Source organism: Pituophis catenifer, unplaced genomic scaffold (genome assembly GCF_029215685.1).
Source record: "Pituophis catenifer annectens isolate HBS135680 unplaced genomic scaffold, rPitCat1.0.hap2 SCAF_12, whole genome shotgun sequence".
In the NCBI taxonomy this organism is placed as follows: Eukaryota; Metazoa; Chordata; class Lepidosauria; order Squamata; family Colubridae; genus Pituophis; species Pituophis catenifer.
The window spans coordinates 17,415,231-17,432,652 of NW_027256892.1; the positions used below are offsets into that span (position 1 = coordinate 17,415,231).

General features: G+C 43.2%; 1 protein-coding gene across 1 annotated transcript in view; it reads left to right on the top strand.

Moving 5' to 3' along the window:
* PRDM10 (PR/SET domain 10) overlaps positions 1-17,422 on the top strand; it is a 66,504-nt gene that overhangs the window by 11,236 nt on the left and 37,846 nt on the right. The window contains exons 2-5 of the mRNA XM_070952274.1: positions 4,801-4,973; positions 7,173-7,337; positions 9,593-9,652; positions 16,629-16,899. Coding sequence (XP_070808375.1) covers positions 4,881-4,973; positions 7,173-7,337; positions 9,593-9,652; positions 16,629-16,899 — 589 coding nt within the window. The 5' untranslated portion in view covers positions 4,801-4,880. The remainder of the gene's footprint in view (positions 1-4,800; positions 4,974-7,172; positions 7,338-9,592; positions 9,653-16,628; positions 16,900-17,422) is intronic.

Below are 17,422 nucleotides of genomic sequence, written 5' to 3' on the forward strand. Positions count from 1 at the left end.
TTACGTATGCGTGGCATCCAAAACATTGCAGTGTTTCACCTTTTGACACACGTGTCCCAAATTCAGTTTAAGATGATCAAAGTCCTGGAGACTAAAACATACGAAGAATGGCTGCAGGATTTGGGTTTGGCTACTCTAAAGAAAAAAAGAATTAAGGGCGACATGATAGCAGTATTCCAGCATTTGAGGGGCTGCCACAAAGGAGAGGGCTTCTCCAAAGCACCAGAGGGCAGGACAAGAAACAATGGTTGAAAACTAATCAAAGAGAGAAGCAACCTGGAGTTGAGGAGGAACTTCCTAACAGTGAGGACAATTAACCAGTGGAACAGCTTGCCACCAGAAATCGTGGGCTCTCCATCACTGGAGGTTTTTAAGAAGAGACTGGGCAGTCATTTATCTGAGATGGTATAGGCCCGTGATGGCGAACCTATGGCACGCGTGCCACAGCTGGCATGCAGAGTCCCCTCTGCGGGCACGCGAGCCGTCGCCCAGCTCAGCTTCACTGCGGCCTCCTGCCAGCCAGCTGATTTTGGGGATATGGGGCGCATGCAGGAGATGTGTGTGCATGCATTGGAGGGGGTCGTGCACTCATGTGGAGCACGGTACGGCATGCCCCCCCACCATGGCCCGTTTTTGGACCCCGGAGGCTGCAGGGAGGCCTGCTTGGTCAAAAATGGGAGGCGGGAGGGGGTTGCACGCACATGCACGGGGAGCGTGTGGGCAGTCGCGTGTGCATGTGTGGGGGGGCGCACATTGCATTATGGGTGCCCGCACACACACTGTCGGCACACGACGAGAAAATGGTTAGCCATCACTGGTATAGGCTCTCCTGCTTGAGCAGAGGGCTGGACTAGAAGACCTCCAAGGTCCCTTGCAACCAAGGTGGATAAAAATCAATGATTTTTTTAAAAAAATCAAAAAAAATCAGATTTTTTTGATTTAAATCGGATTTTTTTTTATTTAAATTGGATTTTTTTGATTTTTATCGAATTTATTTTAATAAAAAACTTTTGGGGTAAAAAATCTATCGTAAGATAATTTTCTATTTAAGATACATACATAATTTAGTTTATTCAGCATGTAATGGAGCTTAGTTATGTAGCACGAGGCTGTATATTCTGCAACACTGGGACTCAGTGAGTCAACAGTGGGTCAAAGGAGTAGCAGAGGTGACAGTTGCTCTTTAAAAATTATAATTTAAATCGAGTTGATTTAAATCAAACCTTTTTACTAGTGATTTAAATCATGATTTCAATTGTGATTTAAATCAACTCGATTTAAATCAAATCCACCCTGCTTTCAGCTCTATTCTATTCTATTCTATTCTAAAGTCTAAAGTCTACCACCCTTCAACCTGATCATATTGTTAGGTCCAAATGCCAGCCCAAGTTCCTTGTAAGAAGGATTCCTCTAAAGCAGGGGGTCTCCAACCTTGGCAACTTTAAGCCTGGCGGACTTCAACTCCCAGAATTCCCCAGCCAGCAAAGCAAAGCTGGCTGGGGAATTCTGGGAGTTGAAGTCTGCCAGGCTTAAAGTTGCCAAGGTTGGAGACCCCCTGCTCTAAACAATGCTGGATAAAGCCTCAAGGGCACCGCGGCATTGAGTTTGGAGCAGATGCTTCTCCAGACAAGGCAAAACAAGTGTGCTTTCTCTGGTGTCGTAGTGGATTGTTTATATTGCCTTCTGTCAGGGGTGAGTTGCTTTCCTCTCTCAAATCCGCCAGCCCGCTTCCCTTTTTAGCCCTTCCTAATGGCATAGTATATTTTCCAGCTGTCTTGCTTCTCCTCACACCCACACGGCTACCTTGAGCTAGTCTGGAGGATCCTGCGGCGATCGGAGGAATTGACGAATGGCCTCGCATCCCGCTCACATTGCAGCTTCCATGCGCTTCTTCTGACATAACACCAACTGACGCGAGCATATTGCTGCAGGTGCGCTTACGTTCTGCCGATGGTAGCTGTCAGGCGCACTCTAGGATTATGAAAGAGGAAAGAAGCACTAATGGTTTTGAAAAGATACTGCATTCCTGTTTTTGCCGTCTCGCGAGGGAGCAGATACAGTCTGAATTTCTTTTTTGTTTAAGAAACCACAGCAAATGCAATGAAACGTCGATGCTTCAACATCTTACGAATCAGTTTTATTGCTAATCTGCCCTGATCATCATTGACGTTTTTCCTCTCCAAAATCTGCATCGGTTTGGCTTCGTTATGCTGCTGTTTTGAAGGCACCAAGCGACATGATGAAAACGGGGTTGCAAAAATCTTCGATCGTTTCCCTCTTGCGTCTTGCCGTTTCTCATGAAAACCTACAACGTCCTTCCCTGATCCTTGGTTGCATAAACAGAGGCAGAGAATCAAAATCATGTGACGTATTAATAGTGCTCTATAAAACCTTAGTAAGACCACTCCTGGAATACTGCATCCAGTTTTGGTCAATGCATTACAAAAAAATATGTTGAGGCTTTGGAAAAAGTGCAGAGAAGGGCAACTAAGATGATTAAAGGCCTGGAGTTTAAAACTCATGAAGGACGGATCCAGGAACTGGGTATGTCTAGTCTAGAGAAAAGAAAGACTAGGGGGTGACATGATATCTGTGTTTCAATATTTGAGGGGCTGCCACAAAGAAGAGGGGGTCAATTTATTTTCCAAAGCACCAGAAGGCAAGACAAGAAACAATGTGTGGAAACTAATCAAGGAGAGAAGCAATCTGGAAATAAGAAGAAATTTCCTAATAGGGAGAACAATTAATTCAAATTTCCTAACAGGGAGAACAATTAATTCAGTGGAACAACTTACCTTCAGAAGTTGTGGGTGCTTCATCACTGGAGGTAGAGGAACTTTTGAGTGGTTTGGAGAACCGGCAAATACCACCTCTGGTTGGTCTCAGAGTAGGGAGGGAATGGAGATTTTGCAGTATCCTTCCCCTGCCATGCCCACCAAGCAACACCACGCCCACAGAACCGGTAGTAAAAAAATTTGGATTTCACCACTGCTCACTCCCTATAAAGTACAAATATCCGTTGAAAGCGATTATACATGCGTACGTAGTATGGGTTCAATTCAGTATAGCCTATATTCACACAGAGTAATATTGTAAACCATTACAGTACCAAGCAGGCATTATTAGCGCAATGTTCGAATCTTGTCAATATTGATTTAGATTTCAAATCTTAAAATTAGCAAAATAACTTTCCAGCAGAAGGAATGAGCCCAGTTATGGTCTTCGATTGATCTTAATAGTACCAATTAAAAAAAGAGGTTACCTTTCCTGTATTAATTCACGGAGCTTGATTTATATTTGTGCCTATGCATGTTGTTGTTGTTGTTTTAATTTGATTTATATGCCGCCCTTCTCCAGAGACTCAGGGCGGCTTACAGTGCGTTAAGCCATAGCCTTCATACTTTTGTATATTTTATACAAAGTCAGCTTATTGCCCCCACAACTGGGTCCTCAATTTACCTACCTTAGAAAGGATGGAAGGCTGAGTCAACCTTGAGCCTGGGGAGATTCGAACTTACTTTAATTGCAGACAGCTGGTGTTAAATTACAGTGCTTAGTCTGCAGAGCTATCCAGGCTCCTTGTGACATGTGACAGAGATACTTCGACAAATGAAGGTGAATATACGTGTCCAGGATAATGTTGCAGGATCCAATCTGGCCCGGTCACCGGGACCAGAGGTTTAGCCTTCCGAACTTTTGGACTCATGCCGGAGCCCATCCTGAGGGAACGTCTCTCTAACACTGCTAAAGTGAAGTTTCCTAAGGATGGGCTCTGGCATGAGTCCGAAAGTTCGGAAGGCTAAACCTCTGGTCCTGGTGACCAAACCAGATTGGATCCAACGGATTGGATCCAACTATTGGAGCCAATAGTGTGCGGCCACAGGCAAAAAAGCCAATGCAATTCTAAATTGCATTAACAGAGGGATACAATCAAGATCAAGGGAGGTAATACCACTGTAAAGCCTTAGTAAGACCACACCTAGAGTACTGCATCCAGTTTTGGTCACCACACTATAAAAAGGATGTTGAGACTGTAGAAAGAGTGCAGAGAAGAGCAACCAGGATGATTAGGGGACCGGAGGCTAAAACATATGAAGAACAGTTGCAGGAACTGGGCATGGCTAGTCTAGTGAAGAGAAGGACCAGGGGAGACAGGATAAGCAGGGTTCCAATATTTGAGGGGCTGCCACAGAGAGGAGGGGATTAAGCTGTTTTCCAAAGCATCTGAAGGCCTAACAAGGAATAATGGGTGGAACTGAACAAGGAGAGGTTCAACCTGGAAATAAGGAGGAATTTTCTGACAGTGAGAACAATCAACCGATGGAACAGAAGTTGCCTTCAGAAGTTGTGGGAGCTTCATCAATGGAAGCTTTCAAGAAGAGACTGGACTGCCATCTCTCCAAAATGGTGTAGGGTCCACTTGAGCGGGGGGTTGGACTAGATCAGTGGTCCCCAACCCCCGGTCCGCGGACCGGTGCCGGGCCGTGGAGTACCTGGCACCGGGCCGCGCAGCGGCCGGGGGACATAAATGCTGCAGCGCAAAGGCTCCTGGGCCGTGCGCAAAAGCTCCTGGGCCGTGCCCCCACCCTGCGCGCGCTCAGCGGGCCGCGGCGATAAAAAGGTTGGGGACCACTGGACTAGATGACCTACAAGGTCCCTTCCAACTCTGTTAATCATAACCTGGATCCTGTGCAGATTCTCCCTTATACATGCATGGTAATAGGGAAGCATCACCACTTTGTGTTGAATGCTAAATGTGCTGTACTTTGACAATTTTCTGTCATTATTGCTCTGTTGCAGATTATACTGCATTGACTCAAGGTACAACAGACATATGAATCCCTTCAGACAAGCTTAGTTGCACGATTAACTACCTCAGAATGGAGTCTCATGGCCAAGATGACATGGATTTGAAAGCGGAAACTGCTCAAGTGTGGTCTGAATCAGTTGAGCAGGACCAGAACACTACTCAGGTGACTATAAGCGATTATAGAATTCTTTCCTTCCTAACCTGCGTGAATTTATGAATCGGGGTTTTTTCTGAACTAGTTAAACACGTACTTTAAATTGATTTTTATTATTATTATTTTTTTTGGGGAGGGAGGTGGGAGATGGATTTTCATTGGATGTGCATCACAGATTTTTTTCGTAGTTCAACAATTGATTCACTTGATGCTATGAAATTTCCTAATATGCAGGTTTCCCTAAGAAAGGGCTTTGATTACCGTAATTGAATCATGATAAATTTTCAGCTTAGCTAGAAAATATCAGAAACAGCTGACGACTGCCTCATGTGGCAGGTTGCATCATTACATTTTCTTAGTGAAGAAAATTTTTGGAGAAAAATCGTATGTACCGTAGTTTTTGGACTATAAGACGCACCAGAGTATAAGACGCACCTTAGTTTTTGGGGAGGAAAATAAGAAAAAAGCTGATGGCCTCCCAGTATACCCCCAATCAGCTGTTCCCAGAGTTGAACTTTAGCAACAGGTTCGTTGGTTGTGAGCTCTGCGCCTTGTTTTTTTAGCATCTGAAACCTCCGTTTCAGAGGCTGAGTGGGGCTACATTTGGTCTACAAGACACACCCAAATTTTCACCCTCTTTTAGGGGAGGAAAGGTGCGTCTTATACTCCGAAAAATACGGTAGTTGTTGGATTTTTCTTTGCAGGAGAAAAGCATATAAATAAGAGCTTCCTATTTCAATAAATTAGACCTACTGCTTACTGTTGTATGTTTATGACTTTGACTGATATGCAGTATTTATAAACATTTCAAATTTTTGTATAATTTGTGTAGTTCTCTGGTCCATTCTTTTTCAACCTTAAACCATTACAGAACAGTGAACAAATTTATTAATATGCCAAGTTCCCTCTGTATTTTGGAATCATATATCATTTTTGAAGCTAATAAAAAATAAGACAGCTAAATCCAGTTGCAGAGAAAATAAATTGCTTCCATCAAATATTCTGATTAGCTGAGTTTTGGACTGAACTCCTATGCTCCCCTGCTCTGGTTTCTTAAAAAGGAACTCTGTAGGTTGGACTTTCTCATTCAAAATTGGATTATCTTTGCCCTATTTTTCTGTCTGACTTGGATAGACTGTTGTAACTGTGTCCCACACACTTTTACATATTATTCATTTATTAGATTTTTATCCTGCCTTTATTACTTTATAAGTAACCCAAGGCAGCAAACATATATATTATTCCTTCCTCCTCCTCGTTTTTATCCCCCAACAACCATGTGTGGTAAGTTGATCTGAGAGAGAGTGGCTGGTTCAAAATCATCCAGCTGGGTTTCATGTTTAAGACGGCACTAGAACTCAATCTCTCCTGGTGGTAGGTCCAAAGTCACCCAGCCATCTTTCATGCCCAAGGTGGGACTAGAACTCACCATCTCCTGGTGATTTGCCCAAAGTCACTCAGCTGGCTTTCATCCCTAAGGCAGGACTAGAATTCACTGTCTCCTGGTCATGGGCCCAAAGTCACCCAGCCGGCTTTTGTGCTTGAGGTGGGACAAGAATTCACAGTCTACTGGTCTCTAGGCCAGCATCTTAACTACTGCACCAAACTGCCTGTTCTTTCTCTCTGTCTCTCTCTGTCTCTCTTTCTCTCTCTCTCCCTCCTCTCCTCCCTCTCTGTCTCTCTCTGTCTCTGTCTCTCCCTCTTCTCCTCTGTCTCTGTCTCTGTCTTTGTCTCTTCTCCTCTGTCTCTGTCTCTCTCCCTCCTCTCCTCCCTCTCTCTGTCTCTGTTTCTCTCTCTCCCTCTTCTCCTCTGTCTCTGTCTCTCTGTCTCTCTCTCCCCTTCCTCTCTTCTCCTCCCTCCCTCTCTCTGTCTCTCTTTCTCTCTCTTTCTCTCTCTCTCCCTCCTCTCCTCTCTCTCTCTCTGTCTCTCTCTCTCCTCCCTCTCTCTCTCCCTCTTCTCCTCTGTCTCTGTCTATCCCTCCTCTCCTCCCTCTCTCTCTGTCTCTGTTTTTCTCTCTCCCTCTTCTCCTCTGTCTCTGTCTCTCTCCCTCCTGTCTGCTCCTCCCCCTCTCTCTCTCTGTCTGTCTCTCTCTGCCTCTCTCCCTCTCCCTCCTCTCTTCTCCCTCTCTGACTCTATCTCTCTCCCTCTATCTCTCCCTTATCTCTATCTCGTCTTACAAGTATTTTCTTCCTTCCCATACTCTTCCAGGTCCACTTTGTCCCTGACAATGGAACAGTGGCGCAGATTGTGTACAGTGATGACCAAGATCGCCCTTCCCAGCAAGTGGTCTACACAGCTGATGGCACCTCTTACACTTCTGTAGACACTTCAGAGCATACATTAGTTTACATCCATCCTGTGGAAGCCACTCAGGCAAGTGATTCTCCCCCCTCCCCACCTGTGTTTCTGCTTATTCGTGACCGCTGAGAGAAATAATGTCATTTTAGGACGAGGGCCAGCTACCTACATGGCTTTCTGAATCCTAAGGGCTCTTAGCTGTGCATAATCCTTCCTCTGATCACTCCAAATAACGGCAAAGAGGTTGTAAACAAAAACCTCCAGTGGCTACGGAATAGGCAGCTTATCCTTTTTGCTTTGGTGAAACTGCAGGAAAAATTAATTTCAGCCATCATTGCCCTGGGCAGACAAAAGAAAGGTTCTTGACATGCTGTTTCCTGAGTCATTAGTGGTGCATCAAATTGGGACAACTCATTAGTTCACCAAAGCATGGTTGTTTCTAACAGTGCGTTAGCTTACATTTGGTAAATTTTAAATGTTGATTTAAAATTGTGGCTTTTAAATGCCCTTTTGTCTTGGATTTTTGTGTATCCTCTAGGCAAGCTTCGTGTCGTGTACTATGCACGACGGGGCCATACACTTAATGATACAGATTTACGGAGAGAACAAGAAGAAGCTAGCTATTATAAACCGAGTAGTTGGATTGGATGGCTTAATACTGATTAAAATCCAACATCCAAGGTTCAAGGTGCTGGTGACTACCTATAAAGCCCTACATGGGTTAGGCCCGGGGTATTTGGCGGATCACCTGCGGCCAGCAACAGCTCCCCATCGCCCCGTGCGCTCACATAGAGAGGGCCTACTTGGGGTTCCGTCAGCCAAACAATGTTGGCTGACGGCCCCTAGGAAGCGAGCCTTCTCTGTGGGCGGACCTACCCTCTGGAACCAGCTCCCCTTGGAGCTCCGGGTAGCCCCCGATCTTCGCTCCTTCCACCGTGACCTTAAAATATGGCTGTTTCGCCAAGCCAGCCTGGACTGAATGGGGTTTTTAATGGGAATTTTAATTTTAATTTTAGTTTTATAGTTGAATTTTAATTGGACTTCTTGTTGTTTATCGCTGTGAGCCGCCCTGAGTCCTTGTGGAGAGAGGGTGGCATATAAGTCCGATAATAAATAAATAAATAAATAAATAAATAAATAAATAAATAAATAAATCCATGTTTAATCATTGTTTATGGAATTAACCCAACGACAGACACATTGAATTATTTATTTAACCCAACATTCTGGGTTGAAATGTGGTTCAGATGAGTTTGTAAGTCAACATTTTCTGAATGTAGTTATGTCTTCACTGTGCTTTCCAGGATTTCTGCTGCAAATTCTTTCTAGGGGAGACCAGGCCTCGAATATTTTTCATTCAAAGTGGCTGTTTCACCACCAAACTATGCCCTTCCCCTACTTACATAGGACATAAAACAGCCTTGTTAGGGTTTTCAATTGGCTCCTATGAACTGGGAAACCAATTTCTGTAGGACAGGGGTCTCCAAGCCTGGCAACTTTAAGACTTGTGGACTTCAACTCCCAGAATTCCCCACGGCTGGCTGGGGAATTCTGGGAGTTGAAGTCCACAAGTCTTAAATTTGCCAAGTTTCGAGACCCCTGCTGTAGAATATACCAATGCATTTGTACAATAATGGGATGGTCGACAAACTGTCTTTCAGAGAAACCTAGCTTAATAAGTTTTTAGGGAATGTCCTTGTTTGAAAAGACTGTACAAAAAATTAAATCCGTTATGTGCTATTCATGAAACATCAGACTGTGTGGATCGGCTTATTTTTTAAAAAACAAATTTCATTTTTAGCATCATAAGGTCATTTTAGATGCCTGTGCTAAATCGCCACGCAGATGTTTCTTTTCAACTTTTGATGTGATTGCTTTCAGTCTTAAATTTCAAATATTCATAGCTATGCTTTGAAAGATACATTAGTGCTCTCTAGATCAGGGGTCTCCAACCTTGGCAACTTTGAGCCTGGAGAAACTTCAACTCCCAGAATTCTTTGCTGACTGGGGAGTTGAAATCCTCTAGGCTTAAAGTTGTCAAGGTTGGAGACCCCTGCTCTAGATGAAAGCTGCTGTCTTAACGATATCTCACGCTTTTGAGAACTCCGCTGATGTTTAGATGCTGAAACAAAACATATTTTCATATAAAGGTATAGAATATTAATGTATTAAATATTTACCACAGCGGCAAAGGTATTTGGCATGATCAAAAAATCAAAATAAATTACTTCCGATATCAGTTCCTCAGCAGCAATATATTTTTTTTAATAAACTTCCAATAGCCAAAGAATATTGAAATTATTTTAATCCTTTTTAACTTATTTTTTAAGACTCTTTTCACAGACCCGTCTCAAGTCACGTATGTTCAGCAAGATGCAGAGACGCAGCAGGTAAGGCTTAAACCATTTCCTTGATTTATAAATGCATCCTTTGAGTTATTATTGTTATTTTTTTTGGAGACAGATCTTGCTAATAAATACACATCAGTTCGCCCCAGATCGGGCAAACCGGTAGTGGTGGCGGGGGAGCAGAGGTGGGTTTCAGCAGGTTCTGACCAGTTCTGGAGAACCGGTAGCGGAAATTTTGAGTAGTTCGGAGAACTGGTAGTAAAAATTTTGGCTGGCCCCGCCCCCATCTATTCTCTGCCTCCCAAGTCCCAGCTGATCAGGAGGAAATGGGGATTTTGCAGTAACCTTCCCCTGGATTGGGGAGGGAATGGAGATTATACAGTATCCATCCCTTGCCACGCCCACCAAGTCACGTCCACCAAGCCATGCTATGCCCACCAAGCCACACCCACCAAACCAGTAGTAAAAAAATTTGGAACCCACCACTGGGCGGGAGGCTCTGCCCACCCACCCGAATGCTTCTGCGCATGCGCACGAGTGAACAGGTAGCAAACTAAATTGAAACCCACTACTGATACACATGCGTGCATACACACACACACACGCACACACACACCCCACCCCACGTTTCTGGTACTTCCTCAGGCTGAATTCATCTATTATTTATTTGATGTGGCAGGAAAAGCCAACAAAAGAACAATTAAGTTTGAAAATGAATGAGAATCCGGCTGCAGTCTGCTGAGATAAAAGTACTGGAAAAGATTTAGTTTGATAAGTGTTGCAAGTTGATAATGCTGCCAGCCCCTTTGTTCTAAGCCCAGCATTTCTTATTGTGCCGGAAGGTGGTGCAGTCGTTAGAATGCAGTATTGCAGGCAAACTCTGCCCGCAGGCAGGAGTTCAATCCTGAGCTTGTCGATCGAAAGGTCGGCAGTTCAGTGGTTCAAATCCCTAGTGCTGCGTAACGGAGTGAGCTCCCATTACTTGTCCCAGCTTCTGCCAACCTAGCAGTTCGAAAGCACATAAAAAATGCAAGTAGAAAAATAGGGTCCACCTTTGGTGGGAAGGGAACAGCGTTCCGTGCGCCTTTGGCGTTTAGTCATGCCGGCCACATGTCCACAGAGACGTCTTCGGACAGCGCTGGCTCTTCGGCTTTGAAACGGAGATGAGCACCGCCCCCTAGAGTCAGGAACGACTAGCACGTATGTGCGAGGGGAACCTTTACCTTTATGGTATGTTGGATTTGGCAGCGGGCCATTTTTAATGCTAGCTTTATCTTGGGTTGGCCTCTCTGTTAAAACTAATTTCGTTGAGGGCAAGAAATTATCCCTTATTCAATTTTGCAAGTCTGTATGGTTAGCAGCAATGTTTTTTCCCCTCCCCACAATTGAAAGTCTCCAAATAGAAATAGAAGGGAAATTAGGCTTCTGAAGTTGTTTAGCAATCTTGCAAGGTGAAGCATCTTGCAAAATATGAACTTCTAAAAAGCAACATTTGGGCATATTTTCTTGTTCCTTCAGCCACAGCCGTACTTGGACTCAGGCACTTGTCTAGAATAACTTTAAAAATTCCTCGGCGTGTCATTTTATAAAACTTATCAAAAACTAAAAATACTCACCAAGTACTTTTGCCAAAGCCTGTTCTTTAAGCTCTTAAAGTTTCACAAAATACTGACTTCAGCCTGATCTGTTATCTTTTAAAAGTCCTTTTGCAAAAGGTAAAATGTGTAATGTTCTTTGCCATTAGGCTTTTGGTGATTATGAGGTTGTTTTTTGTTGTTCAGAAGTTCAGAAATTAATTAACTTGTTTCTTAAGTGCATTGGGGTTTTTTTTGCTACATGGAATGAGAAAATTATAGGCAGGATTGTTGATTTTAATGTCGAACTAATAACAGTTGGAATGGAGAAACTGAGTGGCATCCTTTTTAAGATGAAATAAATACAAGATACACCGAGTTGCTAAAACCCATTCTTTCTGCAGCTCATCTTAATACTGCCGTGCTAAATACTTTCTCAATAATAAATCCTCTTCATGAGGCTAAACACAAGCAGGGCTTGTAAACTGAAGTCCTTAATGTATTCTCACTGTGGATAATTAGCCTAAAGCCATTGTTGAGATTCTGGATCTCTGGAGGGCATCTTGGTTTCACATGATAACAGCTGCAGAACTAAAAGACTTGGTTCACTCCATGGGAAGACGTTGTAAGGCCATAATTCATACTAAAAGTTATTTTTATTTAGTTATTAGTTAATACCAACTAAGTATTAACTGACATGGTGATCATTTTTGTATATCTCATTTTTTTTCTATGGTGATCATTTTTGTATAGCTCGTTTTTTCTACGTGTTTCACTTTTCTTCTTTATACTGTAACTGCTATTCTAATAGCAAATCCTTCATAAAAGTTATTGCATTACATTCTTGATTAAATTATCTTTCCATTGATATACAATTTTATGATACTACTCCAAAAAAAAAAAAAAGTGGTGTTATTAGCTTGTTTTAGAAAATACACTTTTCCCAAAAGGTTTCCACAATTTTGGCCACTACTGTAGTTACTGTGCAGACCAAAACAGAGATTAGAATAAGAGAGATGTTTGGAAGTACAATTTCTATCATTCTGGACAATGGGCTGTGGTCAGTGTGAAAAATAAGTGGAGAGGAAACAATTTGCCTACTCCTGGTGAAGGAAAGAGTTCAGCACCACAATGTTGACAAGACTAAGGTCTAAGGAGAGGCCTTAGAGTAAGGGGTGTCAAACTCAAGATCTGCGGATTGGATCTGGCCCCCAATGTGGTCCAGGCCCAGCCTGGAAAATGTAAGGGGCTAACCCATGTCACTTCAGCCCGGTCTACCCAATGCAAAGAAGAAACATCGGGCCAGCAATTTGGGGAGTGGCATCAAGCTGGCCACGCCCACCCAGTCACCCCCCCCCCAATGTCAACCATAGCCCTAATGCGGCCCTCAATGAAATTGAGTTTCACCTGCCTTAGAGTCCATAAGGATGGCATGAACCAGTCAAGCCTGCATAGTAAATGAACCTTCTTTTAAAGAAGTAGATGGCTATCTGTACAACAACTGATGACCTCCTTTTACCGGTCCATGATAGAAAGCATCCTCACTTATTGCATTATGGTATGGCATAATGTTAAGGCTACTCTTGGCTGATAACCGATGTTGTGGGTTATTGAGCAGAGTACCCTTTGAGTATATGCATGAAAAGCGACTGGGAGTGAACAATCACAGTTAACATACAAACACATTGAGTTGTGGTAGTCATTTACTTTTAGAAAAAAGTAAAGCAAAGTCCAAAAACAATCCAAGTCATACACAGATAAGGTGAGAGTTAAAAGATCAATCCAGGGATATTTCAAGTACAAAGTCTTCTTACCAGTTGTAGTCATACATAATAAAACAGTTCTTCTTGAATTTCAAAACAGGAACAAGTTCAATATCAAAACATTCAATAAATAGTAGAAAGCAACATATAGCTATGATCAAACAGTGATCGTGCAGAGAGTTCAGGTAGAGAGTTACAGCAAGTAAGCAGGTAAAATGGTGGTGTATCCACACAAGCCATGATCTAGACTTCCCTTAAGTACATTTGCTACAAAGCTTAGCCAATCAGGACACAGGATGATGCAATACAGTCTTAAAGCAATTAACCTTTCTGACTGCAAACATACATTGTTGGTTTATATATTGCCTGACCAACTAGTTAGACAAATAACCATTTCCTAACACATGCCATCCTGACAGCCGCGGATTAGAGAGGGTGGGGAGCACAGCACAAAACATTGTGGGCTGCCCCCTGATACCACTAGACGAGACCGCTAGGGCTCGCTGCCTTAGAAGAGTGAGGAAAATCCTCAGGGACAACTCACACCCTGGTCACCCCTTCTTTACCTTTCTACCAATTGGGAAGGAGATATAGAAGCATAGGCAGCCGCACGAACAGGCTGAAGAACAGTTTTTATCTGTGGGCTGTCACTCTGGAATGCGAAATAACATCATAATTACGTACGATGGACTTGCAGGGCCGGCGCAATGTGTAACATTTTAACACTGGTGTAATAAGACTGGGTGTTTGTTAATATGATTTATTGGGTTAGGGATTTTCTGTCTTCACTGTGAATTGTATTGCGTTGGGGGGGGTGCACTGAGGGAGCTCGACCAATCTCATTGTACTACTACTACTACTACTAATAATAATAATAATAATAATAATAATAATAATAATAATAATAATAACTTCATTGTCATTGTACATATATACACAGTATACTCATACAACGAAATTCACTTAACACCCAAAGACCAGGTCCAACACACATAACAATCCCCAAATACCCTCCACCCACCCACCACAAATTCCCCACCCCTAAACCACCCAAACATCCACACAACAGACCAAGTAATACTGTCCAACAGCTCATTGATGGTGGCCCTTTAGTTCATTGTTGAGTGCAATTATAGCTCTGGGATAAAAACTATTCAGAAAACGTGTGGTCCGAGTTTTCATTGTTCTGTATCTTCTGCCAGAAGGCAACAGTCCAAACAGATTGTAAGCAGGATGGGAAGAGTCTCTGAGAATGTTATGCAACTTTCTCAAACAGTGAGATTCGAAGATGCTGTCCAGGGCTGGTAGCTGAAGTCCGATGATATTCTGGGCAGTTTTAATGGTTCTCTGTAGAGCTTTTTTGTCTGCTACAGAGCTGCTCCCATACCATGCAAGAATGTCGTATGTCAGGACACTCTCAATGGTGCTGCGATAATAGGACAGAAGTATCTTCTGCCAGAAGGCAACAGTCCAAAAAGATTGTAAGTGCACATATGTTGTGCACTGATAATAAAGGTTATTATTATTATGTATAGGTAGTCCTCAATTTATAGTCACAATTGAGCCCAACATTTCCCTTGCTAAACGAGACATCTTATTACTGCCGTGCTAATTATTTTCTCAGTAGTAAATCCTCTTTATGAGGTTAAACACAAGCAGGGCTTGTAAACCAAAGTCCTTAGTGTATTCTCACTGCAGGTAATTAGCCTAAAGCCATCGTTGAGATGTTGGACCTCTCTGGAGGGTACTCACCATTGTTAAGTGAGTCTTGCCCCATTTTGCGAACTTCCTTGCCACCGTTGTTAAGTGAATTACTACTGCAGTCAGTAGTGTTATGTTAGTAACACCGTCGTTAAGTGAATCTGGCTTCCCAATTGACTTTGCTTGTCAGAAAAACGCAAAAGGGGAGATCACGTGGTCCTGGGATGCTGCAACTGTCATAAATACATGCCGGTTGCCAAATCCAAATTTTGATCCCAAAATTTGCCACAAAGGATGAAGCCACGATCATCAGTGAGAAAAATAGTCACGAGTCACTTTTTTCAGCGCTGTTGCAACTTCGAATGGTCACTAAATGAACTGTCGTAAGTCAAGGACTACCTGAATGTCAGTTCCTGGTTGGGGTGTTGTTATGAATATGACTATTACCTAACTTGTTGGGTTGGCAATATATAAACCATCAATGTAGCTTTCAGACTGCTGTATTGCATCATACTGTGTCCTGATTGGTTAGTTCTGTAGCCAATGTCCTTAAGAGGGAGCTAGAAACATGGTTTGTTCTCTCTGTTGTTCTTGCTCTCTGATATCTCTGTATGCTACTGTTTGCAAATCCAGAAGAACTGTTTATGGTGAATGACTAAGATGACTGGTAAGAAGACTTTGTTATTGGATTATCCCTGGACTGTCGTTTTGGCTATCTCCTGATTTATATGAGTATGACCTGGACTGTTTATTGGACTGTGGTTTACTTTTTCCTGAAAGTAAACTATAACACAACTCAGTGTATCTGTGTGGTTACTGTGCTTATTCATAACTACTCCCAACCGCTTTCATGTGCACACCCTTGCTACTCAAGGGTTACTCTGCAAATTCCTTAACAGGTGTCACTGAACGAGCTGTTGTACGTCAAGGACTAGATGTCGTTGACTTCAGCAGTTGAACTGTGTTCATTTTTTCCCTTTTGATTTGGTTTTCATTGAAATGGAGAGGCTGGTTCTCTTGGTCGCACAAGCCGAGCACAATGATCTTGCCAAGAAGACCTGGCAGATGAAAACGAAGAGGAAATAGCCCTCTTTGGTTAACTCTTGATCTGGATGCCTATGGAGATTCCCGGTCAATCAGGTCGTGGTTGTCCCAAAGGTGCTTTTTTTCAGGAGGCAACTGGACTTCCTTGGTTTTTCTTTGAAGACGTTTTGCTTCTCATCCAAGAAGGTTCTTCAGCTCTTGATCTGGATGGAAGCAGGAGTAGACAATCTGCTAAAAAGATGTTGAGACTAGAAAAGAGTGCAGGGAAGAGCAACCAGGATGATGAGGGGACTGGAGACTAAAACATACGATGAACGGTTGCAGGAACTGGGCATGGCTAGTCTAGTGAAGAGAAGGACCAGGGGAGACAGGATAACAGTCTTCCAATATTTGAGGGGCTGCCACAGAGAGGAGGTGGTCAAGCTATTTTCCAAGGCACCCGAAGGCCAGACAAGGAATAATGGATGGAAACTGATCGAGGAGAGATTCAACCTGGAAATAAGAAGAAATTTTCTAACAGTGGAAAATCAACCAATGGAACAGAAGTTGCCTTCAGAAGTTGTGGAAGCTTCATCACTGGAGGCTTTCAAGAAGAGACTGGACTGCCATTTGTCAGAGATGCTGTGGGGTCTCCTGCTTGAGCAGGGGGCTGGACTAGAAGACCACCAAGGTCCCTTCCAACTCAGTTAATCTGTTAAGATCTGTTAAAAATGAGGTCCACATTCCCGCAGCAGTAACTTGTTAGGGGATGCAAGTGGCTATAGGAATATCAGAGCTGAAACTAGGTAGGGCCGCTTTTTTCTGACCCTCCTTTCCCTCTTGTTTTCTGGTTCTCTGTTATCCATGTTAGGGATGAGAAGAAAAGAATGGGAATCTTGCATTGTTTCTCCTAGCTGACTGCGCCTTATTCTTTTTTTCCCCCTGTGTGTTTTCCAGGTGTCAATACCAATTCACAGCCAAGCGTTGCCTCCTATGGAGGCTGTGGATGATTCTGGCTCTCTCGAAACTTTGCACAACCCGATGGGTAGTATGGAAGCAAAAGAGCAAAACGAGGAGGAGGGGGATGAGGAGGAAGAGGAGGAGGAGGAAGAAGAAGACGAGGACGAAGACGACGAGGAGGATGACGAGGAGGAGGAAGAAGGGGAGGACACAGACATGGATGAATGGGACCCAGATCCACCTCGTCCCTTCGACCCAAATGACCTGTGTAAGTCAAAACCTTGTAACCCTTCCAGAAGTTGTGATACCTTTGATGACATGTGTGAACAGTGTGGCACCTGGGCGTCATACATTCTAATACAAATAAAACTAATCAAGTTAATCATAATTCTTACATTCAATCCGCTTATTATTTTTCTAATAATAATACATACTTATATTAACTTATAGTCTATCTGTCGTGCCTGGAAGCCATATAACCTGTGTGCCTTGAGGATCCAGGCCTGCCACATTCATATCGTGGGAAGTTGGGAGGGGGGATTGCATGAGTGAAGTAGAGATAGCCATAACAAACTTCTCTAAGAGAAGTTCAAGGCCATGGTGTCGGGCAGCTGTGCAAAGAAGAAATGGGAATCTGTTCGGGAAATAACTGATTGGAGCTGTGTGGACATGTAGGAGATGTGGGCAAGGTCTTGAACTCTCTTGTGGGTGAGGAAAACCCGGAAGCTTTCAGATTCGGGTTTTCCCAGATGTGCCAATATGACATCTCTAATAAAAGTCAGCTTTGAGGA